We start from the raw sequence: 12,545 nt of genomic DNA, 5'->3' as shown, positions 1-12,545 counted from the left end.
CTCTGACTTCCCATACAAGCCACTGCCTAACTCCATACCTCCCTGAAAAACACCCTTTGTCCCCAGCCGCAGGTGGCTACCACCTCACTCCTTTGAGCTCAGACACCTTTGGTGTCACATGAACACTCCCCTCATCATGATTGAGTTCATATAGCTTGCTCAAGGCCATGACAGCATATCCTCCCCAGTGCAAATATGGACACCTGCCTCGTTTGGGCCCCTAAATGGCTTTAGGACTAAGTTGTTCAGACAGGAAAAGAGAGGAAGGGAGGAAAAGAAAGGGAAATGAAAGGAAAGGAAGGTAAGGGGAATCATAACCATATTTGTAAATCTAAATATAAGATTATCTTTTAATATAATCAACTAATAGCAAAACAAAGTTAGCCTACATAACTAAAGGTTTATGAGTAAAAGAATATTTTTTTGGAATGGTAGAAAATTTGCAGAGGATAAGACTCTTTAATGGAATTTGGGTGAGATAGTCTGGGAATTTAGCTAAATGGGAATTATAAACATGCCTTGGTTTATTCCACTGCCTTTTTCTTTCTTAGAAGGTTCCCTAAACCCATCATACACGTCTGATTTATGAATTGTGCTAATAATAACAGGTACCTAAATAATACACAGCTTTTAATTCTGGAAAACTTTCCCAGATATCTAGGTCCCCCTGTCACTTCAGAAAAAAGAATATACTTTGATACAGAAGTGCCATCTCCCAAATCCTACAAATGTGTACCTTAAACAAGATACAACCACCTAGAGAAGTTTTCCTGCATTAAAATTTGGATGTTATATGCCAAAAAGAATAAATACCTCAGAAGAATCAGATATAATCACAGGATACAATCCCTGGAGACAAACTGTCAAGTCAGAATGACAGCCACATTCGGAAACACAGTCCTTATAGGTCATGTGTTGCTATTGCTAGGGGTGTTGGGAGAGAGGAGAGAGGCTAAAATGGAAATGGCATTTGACAGGATTTTACAATATACACAAACCTTTATGAAAATATATCCTTTATGCCAGACTTGAGAGAACGCAATCCGTATTCCTAAGATATTGAAGTATATTACGAGGGGAATAAAATATCCTGAAATCCTCTAAGCCTGATTGGACTCTGTCTTCCGTACTTTCCCAAGGTAATAAGGGGATTGACTGGTGTCCCAAAGCCATTTACATGAAGAAGGTGATGCGTAAATAAGCCCTGATTCTTTTACTGGCTTCTTTGTGGCTGCATGATTAACTGGATACCAGACGATGATCTTGTACTAGCTCACACCTGCCTTTCCCCTTCATTTCTCTGATTCCTTCCCTTTCTTATTCCTTTCTATTTTGCCTTCAGCCAGTTGCTCCTTGAATAGAATATCATCTGAAAGTAACTTGTGTAGCCAGACCTAGGGAAGCTATACAGGAGTAGCCAATAAGCAGACAAGCTGACAGGCAAAAGTGAAGTCATTACTGCCAGAGAGAAAATCAGCACTACTAGCGTTTAAACATCCAGAGTCCACAGCAAGTATAGTCATTTAAAAACAAATGTATTCCAATTCTAAAGAGACAAAAGAATTGGGCTGGAAATGTCTGTTCCCTGAAGAGTTAAATTCTCCATTATGGCACTATAGTCTTCAGTGATAACTTCGGGAAAACATTGATCTTATTTAAAAGGTCAGTGAAGCAAGAATTGGCTACGTATTTGTTATGTTTACTTTAATTACTGAAATTAAACTTTGGCAGTGGCAGAAGCACAAAATACTGCATACTAGTACACAACTAGAGACGGAGCCTAATAGCCACAAGAGAGACCGTGAAGTTTGAAAAGAGATTTTGTTTACTAAATATATGGTTAGGTCTCCACCCATGTCCTAAGCCCTAAAAAAAGTGCTGAGGTATCCAAAAAAGGGTAAGAAATACGAAGAATGACTAAGGTTAGAAGAAGTGACTTTCAGTTCTTCCCTTAAGTTTTAATAAAAGGAGGGATTTAAATGGATGGATGGATGGATGGATGGATGGATGGATGGAGAGATGAATAAACAAACAGACAGACAACAAACAAACAGGCTGTTCCCTCAACAAAGAGAATGGGATTGAAATAATTATTCTATCATAAAGTTACTTTGATCCTGTGCGAAAAAGCACAGCAGGAATCTGAGTACCCTCTAGGTCTGGATTACAAATGTAGTAGACTTGTTACTGAAAATTGATACCGATGAACTGCGAGATTAAAGCACTCCTAGGTAAAAATCACAGAAAAACAAGACACAGAATAAAAATTAAATAACAGGGAAGATCAAATGTGAGGTATAAAAAAGAAAAGAATTCCATTCTTCAGTACCTAAAGAACTCAAAAGGACTAAAAAAGTGTGACACTAAAGAGAAATAGTGCAGAAGGAGGGTGTTGCACATTCCATGATGGCAAGGATTTTTCTCTGATTTGTTCTTTGTTGTATCTCCAGAGTCCAGAACAATACCTGCGATCTGGTAGGTAGTGAATAAAAATCATTACATGAATGAATGAATAGGAAAAGTAAGAAAATTGATAATAATGCAACACTAGTGGAACAAGAGCCTGTTATAAAAATAGAGTATAAAATATTTTTATAAAAATAAAAATAGAAACAGAATGGTGATGGAGTAAAGGGGAAAGAAGCAGGAAGAGAATGTGGGAATTAATCAGATAGATAAATGAGAAATGACTGAAGGTAAAAAAAAGAAAAAGTACACAGAACTATAATAAGAGGCAGAGGGGAAAGATAGGAGTAGAAAGTATAAAATATTAAAATTACAAAGGAAAGATAAAAATGGTAGGAATCAGCCAAAATGAGAAAGCTTTAGATGATGTGACAAAAGATCAATTAGAAGACATGAGGAACTAAGAGCTAACATGTGGGTTCCAGGTGCTGGTTTACTGCTAGCTAGTAGCAGGGCTGGGATCTGAGGCTCTGTTCTTAACCACCACAGCACTATGCAGATACATACCTTTGCTTTTTTATTTTAAAGGGAAATTAAATAGATAGGCTTTCCAGGAAGCCATAAGCAGTTTAGAATATATTTTAATTTCTGTTTTGTTTTACTTGTTTGTTTATCATATGCCTCATTTCTAAAAAAAAAAAAAAATGACCGCTCCATGAAGGTGGGGATCTTTGCCTGATTTTGCCTGGTATATTCTAATTATTCATGTGGTTGGCAGGTAATAGGTACTCAAAAATATTTCTTTTTTTTTTAAAGATTTTATTTATTCATTTGACAGAGACAGCCAGGGAGAGAGGGAACACAAGCAGGGGGAGTGGGAGAGGAAGAAGCAGGCTCCCAGCCGGGGAGCCCGATGTGGGACTCGATCCCAGAACGCTGGGATCACGCCCTGAGCCGAAGGCAGACGCTTAACTACTGAGCCACCCAGGCGCCCCTCAAAAATATTTCTCAAATGAATTTGAGGAAGTTATTATTACCTTCTTACCAATGCCTCTAGACAAAAGTTTTGTCCAGGAAACAAAAAATTAAACATCCAGTCATTTTATTCCTGGATGTTTTCAAATATCCAACAGCTTGGCAATGCATACACATAGTCATACCTTAAAAAAAGTAATTACAAAATACAAGTATTTGGTTGGGAAATCCAGACAATAAGAAACATTTTACAGATAAATCTATAAATGATAAAATGGTACAAATGGATATATGTTGTTTTATCAAATGCCATCTGATAAAAACTGAAGACTATCAATATAAATGCATACAAAGATAGTGCTTCTTATTTGCCATCAATAAGACATGCTTTGATTTTGATTTTGTTCTATCTTTGGTGAAGGGCTGGCATAAACCTATGATCTTGATTTGATTAGCATTATCCTTAAGCAGAGTGATTATGCATTTTCCGATTCGAAATAATTAGAAATTTTCATCTGAAATCATAGATCCTTAAACATGTATGATGGTATAGCCCAAATGTCTCCATAGTTATTTGCTGAGTTTGGCTTAATTTTAATTATAATTCTTTTCCCTTGGCATTAAAAGACCTCAAATATTGTGATTAGGTTACAGCACATTTCGATCATTATTTAAATCAAAATAATTGCAAAAAGCTTGTTCTAATAGTAGTTTAAAAAGTTAGGCTCTGCCACAGTGACTGAAATAAACTCTTATAAACTAGGAATATTTTCATTTTCTATTTGCTCCTAAAGGGAACTCGGTGCTTTTCTGAAACATTAAAAAAAAATAAAAAATAAAAAAATTGAAGAACAGAAAATAGATGTTTAAAAATAGATATTTTTGAAATTCTCCTCTCAACAGTTTAGTCAAAGCAAACTTTATATACAAGCATAAATAGGTGCAAATTATTTAAAGTCCAATCTGCTCAAACTATGTACATACCTCATAAAAAAAAAAAAAGCCTCCTTTTCTCTCTGTTTTCCATACTAACATCTTTATCCTAGCTCTTGACATTCTTCAAGACAAAACAAACCTGACCTTCAGACTCACAAGTGTATAGACCCAAGGGAAAGCTTGTATGTAGCAAGCCCAATAACCCCAGAAGTCAGTATTTACAAATAACAACGGCAACTGGAGCTTTCAACATGAAAACACATTTTGAATATTTCATTCTGATTCAACAATCAAGGAAACTGAACACCTCTGCAAATTACCTGTGAGTCTAAGCTGTGGTACATGGATAAATGAGGTAAGTACTCATAATTATCAGATATTCTTGAAGGTATATTAAGACAAACACCTTATATTAGCAAAATTATTTAAAATGTCTGTATAATTCTTCTGATAGGATATAGAACAAGAATTTTCTCAAAGTCATAAAGAAAACAGAATATTGACAAGAGGGAAAGGCTACAACATAGAGCCTACTGAAAAGAGATAAATATTTATAAGTATTTCCCACACTGAAATGCAGTTTTTTGAATTTCTATTCTTAAAGTCTTTTCCTAAGCCTTCCACATCTCCACAACTGATACGTTTTTTAAAATTTTTTATTTTTTAGGGATGGGGAGGGAGAGAAGAGAGAAAGAGAGGCATAGGGACAATCCCAAGCAGGGGCTCAACTGATCTCACAACTTGAGATCATGACCTGAGCCGAAATCAAGAGTCAGGTGATTAACTGACTGAGCTACCTAGGCGCCCCTCCACAACTGATATTTTAAAAGATGTATTGGCACATAAAATAGATGTTCTACTCACCCAATTTTGAAACTTTAAGAATTCTTCAATGTTCCTTGGAGGTTTTTGCATTTTCTAATGAAGTAAAATCAATATTGCTAATTAACATAAAATCAGACTGTTTATGATGTTTATATATAATTTACTTAAGTAAATGATACTGGGTTTAAGTTATAATTTTCAGAGCCATAAGACATTGTAAAATATTCACTTTGTAAAGTCCCTGCACTTTGGAAAAGTACAGAGATCAATGTTTAAATCCCAAGCCTCCAAACCAAATTCCATAAAAGGCTTCCCTCTTATATATTGCTCTTAGGAAAAAAACCCACAAGAATCCTATTGAATATCCTCATTTCAAATTCCTACAAGAGTTCCGAGATATTTTGGGCTATCCTGGATGGTGTCTAAAATAAATCCAGAGCCAAAAATATACTAACTTGCCCCTCTTACTGATGACGTATTTAAAAGGCCACACTAGTGACATGGTGAAAATATTTGGATGTTTCAGTGTAATAAGTAATAATCCCATTTTTTATTAGTAGTTTCCTCATAAGTTGAAAACATATTCTTTCATTAGACAAATTAATTTTAATCAAGACCACATCTCGTTCTTCTTTGCCTTAGAGACTGTGTACACATTCTTTCTTCTGCTTGGAAGGCTCCCTGTCCCAAACCCTCTCCCTCCAATCCCTTCCTGGCCTATTTAACTCTTATTTTAAACATCAAATTAAAAGCTCTTTTTCTAGGAAGTGTTCCTTGGTTCCCCCAAAAGATTATCTATTGTGACACACAGCAGATTCATATCTATATGAGGATAGAAACTATGGTATAATCATTGCTGAACTGTCAAAATTTCATACAGTGACTGGCTCAAGGTTAGTGCATAATAACTACCTGCAATGTGTATATATTAATGAATAAGTGAGTAGATAAATGTCAGAGAAATATGTAGTTACTTAGAAGAATAATAAGACCAGTTCCAGAAAGTGAAAAACCAGTGAGAAGAAGGCAAAAATAAGAGGAATTCAGAATATCCTAATGATCTGATATTGACATGTTTGAAAAGACTATAGTATATTTTAACTTATTAAAACACATATTTCACATCAACATATAAAATGATCAAGATTACAAAATCACCATATTTTTGTAAAAATAGCTACACATTTGAGGTTGAAGAGAATATCTCATTCTCTAATAGTTTAAAATATATGATGAATATAAGCAAATATATAACAAATAACAACAAAATAAAAGGTATATGTGACAATCATAAAAATAAGTATTCAAAAGCAAGCTACATAGAGCTGTCAAAAAAATTTAATGGGAAAACATGGGACTCTAGATTGAGAGGTTAATAAATAAGAGATGGTGTGCACAGAATGCTTAGAGACAAAAAAAATGTTCAGGATACAATATCTTCAGAAAGAGTGAGTGTAGTAGTTTTGCTAGAAGGAAGCTATCAGTATATTTTGAAATACATGGAATATAAAGAGGCTAATTAAAACGATCTAAATGTTGCCTTTTTTTTCTTATAATGGTTATCAAACCATTTCTAGTTTAAGCACTAAAAATAATATCCAATTTCTTTTTAAAAAATTCTTTTTTTAAAAATTTGAGTACAGTTAACACACATTACGTAAGTTTCAGGTGTACAACATAGTGATTCAACAACTCTATAGTTATGCTCTGCTCACCACAAGTGTAGCTATCATTTATCACCATACAACACTATCACAATATCACTGACTGTATTCTCTATGCTGGATCTTTTATTCCTGTGGCTTATTCATTCCATAGCGTGCATCTCCCATTCTTCTTCACCCATGTTGCACATCCCCCTAACTCTGGCAACCACGAGTTTGTTCTCTGTTTTTATAGTTCTGGTTCTGCTTTTGTTTATTCATTTGTTTTGCTTTTTAGATTCCATATATAAGTGAAATTATATGGTTTTTGTCTTTCTCTGTCTGACTTATTTCACTTAGTATAATACCTTCTAGGTCCATCCATGTTGTTGCAAATGGCAATATCTCATCCTGTTCATGGCTGTGTAGCATTCCATATTGTGTGTGTGTGTGTGTGTGTGTGTGTGTGATATCTTCTTTATCCATTAAAATAATACCCGCATTTCAATTAAAGGAAATTAGAAAAACATATTAAGGAAGTGAAACACGAGAAAGATTCAGATAATTTCAATATAAAATTCAAAAGTTCTCTAAGGTAAATGTTAAAAGGAGGTAGGTATAAATTAAATGGACTTCTGCTCTCAGTATAATGTAGAAGAATTCAAAACACCTATGCTTCCATAGTAACGACAAGAGAAACCCAGACAAAATAAAAATCTTATTTTTCTATGAGGTTGGTGAAGAGCAGTGGGTACCAGTAAGCAGGACTGGCTACATCATTTGTGCCATTGCAGTCTCTTGTTCAAAAATTAAGAATTTTAAGATGGTGACATGAGACCATTAAGCCAAGTTTGGGGTCTATTTAATCACCAGGCCCTATGCAACTGCAAGCCTTCAAAGCCTCCCTACCTGGAAGCCTTAGTGACCAGAAATCCAAAAAGAAATATTCTCTTTATAAGTTAGCCTAAAGCTCTGGCAGCTTCCTTACCCGGCAGTGAGCTCTGCCCATCCACTGAGGGAAGTGTTGGCCTGCCATGGTGCAGTAACTTTTTAGAGATGAAGAGAAATCAGTTGGACCTTAGCCGTTGGCGTGAGCTGGAGGAACAAACTGGAGTCTGAAAGACACCTAAATACAAAAACAAATGAGTCAGACAAACAATCCCTTCCCAGACCCCTACGCCTCACTTCTGAGTTTTGTCTAAAAAGCAGCAATTGAGGAGGGGCTGGAAAGATAGAGAACTTATATGGGCCAACACATTCTGACAGTACTTGGGTTCCAGAGCCCTGACAGAGTTGACTCCAAAGGTGAAGCAAAAATGCAAAAAAACTTCAGTCCCAACTTTACCCAATTCAGTATTGACGAGATATGAGTTGGCTATGATGAGGGAAGTTAGAAGCTGGGTTAGTCACAGGTGAACTCAATCCAGTTAAAGCTGAAGCCAACCCTAAAGTTCAACTCAAGTCTAGGAGGAATAAAAAGATCAACATCTTTCGTTTTTTTTTAAAGATTTTATTTATTTATTTGACAGAGACAGCCAGTGAGAGAGGGAACACAAGCAGGGGGAGTGGGAGAGGAAGAAGCAGGCTCCCAGCAGAAGAGCCTCATGTGGGGCTCGATCCCAGAACGCCGGGATCACGCCCTGAGCCGAAGGCAGACGCTTAACGACTGCGCCACCCAGGCGCCCCCGACATCTCACTTTGAATGCCAAGGAGAGTAATAGGCTTCTGCTTTCTGAAGACTAAATAACACTTCATCCTCTACAGTTTTTTTCCACATAATGTCTAATACACAATAAAACAATTACAAGAAGGAAAATGGGACCCATAATCAAGAGAAAGCACAGTTGATACAAACCAATTCACTGAGAACCTAGTTGTAACTAGCAGAAAAGGACTTTACAGCATCTGTTATAAATATGCTAAAGATTTTACAATATAGGTTAGATTATGGTGCAGAAGAGATGGGGTATTTCAAGAGAAATAGAAATTCTAAAAAAGAAACAAATGGCAATTCTAGAACCATGCACATATTAATCATAAGAAACTACTGTGTCAACATTAATATTAGATAAGATAGACTTCAAGACAAGAGGTATTACCAGGCATAAATAAGGTTATTTCATAGTGATAAGAGGTCAATTCATTAAGAAGACATACCAATGCTAAATGTGTTTGCATCTAATAAAATAGCCTCGAAATACATATAGCAGAAATTTATAAAACTAAAGGAAAATATAGGCAATACCCACAATTACAGTTAGAGATCTTAACACACCTCTTGGAGTAATTGATGAATCAGTATGTACACACACACACATACACACACACACACACACACACACACAAATCAGTAAGGAGATAAAAGATCTGAACAATACTTAAGTCAAGCAATTTAACTTAATTGACATTTACAGAACAACTATCCCTTACAAGTACAGAACACACACTCTCTTTAACTAATGGAACATAGAACATTCAACAAGATGGGCCTGTGCCGTACCATAAGACAAATCTCAAAAGTTACTAATAATTGAAATCATTCAGAGTATGTTGTCTGACAACAAGAGCAGTAAGAGAGAAAACAGCAACAAAAAGACATCTAGAAAAATCTTAAATATTAAATAATCCATTTCTAAGTAAAATATGGCTCACAGAAAAAATAACAGAGAAAACTGGAAGAAATTTCTAACTGAATGATAACGAAAGATAATGAAAACACAACATATCGGGGTTGAATGACATTTACAAATGTTGATTTAAACAAAAATTGGGATATTACTATATTGAGAGGTGTTATAAAAGAGCTTTATCATTGACTTCTATAGGAGAAAGTCAATGGATAATATCTGAAATTGTCAATCAAAAAATTACAATATAAGTAACTTTGACATATGCAATAAAATAACAAAAAATATTGAAAAGACTTGAAAGAATTGTCCTTTTGAAAGAAGAACTGAGAATAGAATGGAGGAAGTGGGAACTACGGGGTTTTGGTGAAAAATCTAGAATAGGGCAAACTGTTGGTGCTTACCAATACGTATATGTTTCTCTACATTTCCCAGGCTCACTTGCAGTTAAAGCAGGGGCCTTTGGAATGTGGGCAAAGTGATATATGTCACTTTTAGGGATGACCTCTAAAACCTTTTGTATGTTTCACCATGCTTTCTTTTTTGTCAGATAAGCTGTTGGACCCAAGTCTTGGGAGACGGTAGAACCACTAAAACTTTAAAAACAACAACAACAACAACAACAAAATCCAAAAAACTAACAACCTGCATCCTTGAATCTAATGTTTCATCTGACTAGTAACATCCTCAATGGATTTCCTGTGAGAAATAAAAGTTTATTGTATTAAACCACTGCAATGTTGGGAGTTGTCTGTGACATTATGGTGGTTTTTAAGAAATGGCCACAAATTCTTTGACAATCTTTTGAGAAGTGACATCTGTCTATGTCCCCTCTCCTATAATCTGGACAGGCCTTAAAATATACTTATAACCAAAAGAATATGTGAGAAGTGATTCTGTGTTACTCCTTAAGACTAGGTCAGAAAAGAACATGTAGTTTCTACCTTATTCATTGCAACACTTGACTTTGGAGCACTGCGCCTAAACTAAGAAGTCTGATTACCCTGTTGCCATCCTGTGAGGAAGTTCAGGCCACGTGGAGAGGCTACACATATGATCTCTGCTAGCATTCAGAGACTTCCAAGCTGAGTTATCAGAGAAAAGCTGTCGCTCTGTGCCCTCTTGAACACACAATTCATGAACACAATCAAAAGGTTGTTTTAAGCCATATTTTGGAGTAATTTCTTACACAGCAATAGTAAACCAAAACTCTCATCACTTCAATTAATAAATAGCATCATTTGCTTTCCTGGTCTGTGTACCTGAACTAAAGCTGTTAAAGAAGAAAAGGGTGGAAATTATTTATTCTTGGCTTGGAGACTTGCTATCACTTCTCTCACCCAGAAAGCTCGTCATTTTCCTAAAGCAGTGGCTTTCAAGCTTTTTAAGGAGAAATACACAAAAGAAATACATTTTATAAACACAACCTAGTGCACAAGGATGTGCACACACACACATGCTCACACAGACCTTCCTTATGATGGGGTTATGTTTCCACATACCAACCTAAATTGGAAATGCATATAGTACACCCAACCTACTGAATTAGCTTAGCCTAATCTGCCTTAAGTGTGCTCAGAATCACCTAACACAAAGCCTATTTCATAATTAAATGTTAAATATCTCAAGTAATTGAATACTGTACTGAAAGTGACAAACAGAATGGTTGTATGGATACAGAACAGTTCTAAGTGTATTGGTTGTTTACTCTTGTGTGGCCTGCCTGATGTGGCTACCCATTACCATAAGAGAGTTTCATACCACATATCACTAGTTCAGGAAAATACCAAGTCAAAACTCAAAGTATGGTTTCTACAGAATGCATATTGATTTCACACCATTATAAAATTGAAAAATCCTAAGTCAAACCAATGGTAAGTCGTGGATCATCTGTAACGTAAAACTCCATGAAGTGACGCGCCTGGGTGGCTCAGTCAGTTAAGCGTCTGCCTTCAGCTCAGGATCCAGCCCTATATCGAGCTTCCTGCTCAGCGGAGAGTCTGCCTCTCCCTCTCCCTCTAGTGCCCCCTCTGCTTGGACTCTCTCTCTCTCTCTCTCCCCCCCTGTCTCTCTCAAATAAATACAATCTAAAAAAACTAAAAAAACCCAAACACTCCATGAAGCAATACTTAACTTTACCAAGTGCCATGCACTGACATTTTCACACTACACTAATTCATTTTTAAAATGTGTAGTTTTGGGGGCCAGCTGGCTCAGTAGATGGAGCTTGATCACAAGCTGTGAGTTCAAGGGCTGTGAGTTCAAGTCCCACATTGGGATTAGAGCTTACTGTAAAAAAAATTAACAACAACAAAAAAAAGTGTAGTTTTGACTCAATATATTTCCTTGCTTACAAATGGGACCTCCACAAATGGGTCCCCTACAATCCCCTTGAAAGCACTGCTCTAAGCCATAATCATTCTCCAAGACCTTACCCAAGTCCAACCAATAAGCCTTCACTGACCACTCCTGAGCTCTTGTGAAATTCCTACAATTTATTATTTGATGTCCTAAGCTCCCCTAGGGCAAACTTCTGTCCTTTATCCCTCCTATGCTAAATTCAAAGCATTTAATAAATACAAAGCTCAGTACCTGGCCATTGTGTTTTTGAATCTCACAGTTTTAACGTGCACTCCTTAGGTTTGGATTTTCTTTGGGGTGGGGCAAGGGAAAATGGCTTTATCATCTATCCACATATTATGCTTGATTCCCAAATGGAAAAGTGCACAATGTACTTCCAACTCTACGTGTGTGTAGTTTTCCAGCAAACCAAACCATCAAGATACGCACAATTTTTCTGATAGCTTTCATTACTACTACATCTTAACACAGCCATAGAAAAAGTAACAGAACCAAGTTCTCACGACGAAACAGAATTTTGGAAAAGGTAAAATGGAAAAGTGTTCTGTAGGATCTGCATTTTTCACAACTCACTGCAACTACACCTTGAGAGTGTTATTTCCAGAACCGCGTGCCATTTAAGGGGCCTCCGCCAGGGTCAGCAGGGAACTCAGCCCGGGGCTGGCGGGGTGTGAGGCCCAGCTTCACCGATTCGGCCTCGCTGTCGGACCGCGTCTCCCGGGGCAAGGGCTACACCGCCCGCCGCCGAGAGGTTGAGGCGGAACTTCCCCCT

At 36.6% G+C, this 12,545-nt stretch overlaps 1 protein-coding gene across 5 annotated transcripts in view; it reads right to left on the bottom strand.

Moving 5' to 3' along the window:
• FAM227B (family with sequence similarity 227 member B) overlaps positions 1-12,497 on the bottom strand; it is a 195,494-nt gene extending 182,997 nt beyond the window's left edge. For 4 of the 5 annotated variants that reach the window (XM_008705942.2, XM_040620646.1, XM_040620648.1 and 1 more), the window contains exons 1-3: positions 12,358-12,497; positions 7,774-7,911; positions 5,182-5,235 (exon numbers count right to left, since the gene is read on the bottom strand). In XM_008705942.2, coding sequence (XP_008704164.1) covers positions 5,182-5,235; positions 7,774-7,821 — 102 coding nt within the window. In that variant the 5' untranslated portion in view covers positions 7,822-7,911; positions 12,358-12,497. Of the gene's footprint in view, positions 1-5,181; positions 5,236-7,773; positions 7,912-12,346 lie in introns of all 5 variants that reach the window. The other variant, XM_040620647.1, reaches the window with a different exon arrangement.
• Positions 12,498-12,545: the final 48 nt, after the last annotated feature.

This window comes from Ursus maritimus, unplaced genomic scaffold (assembly GCF_017311325.1).
Source record: "Ursus maritimus isolate PB19 unplaced genomic scaffold, ASM1731132v1 scaffold_35, whole genome shotgun sequence".
Classification (NCBI taxonomy): Eukaryota; Metazoa; Chordata; class Mammalia; order Carnivora; family Ursidae; genus Ursus; species Ursus maritimus.
Note: the sequence above shows the minus strand (reverse complement) of the source record. Positions and strands in the feature narration are given on the sequence as shown.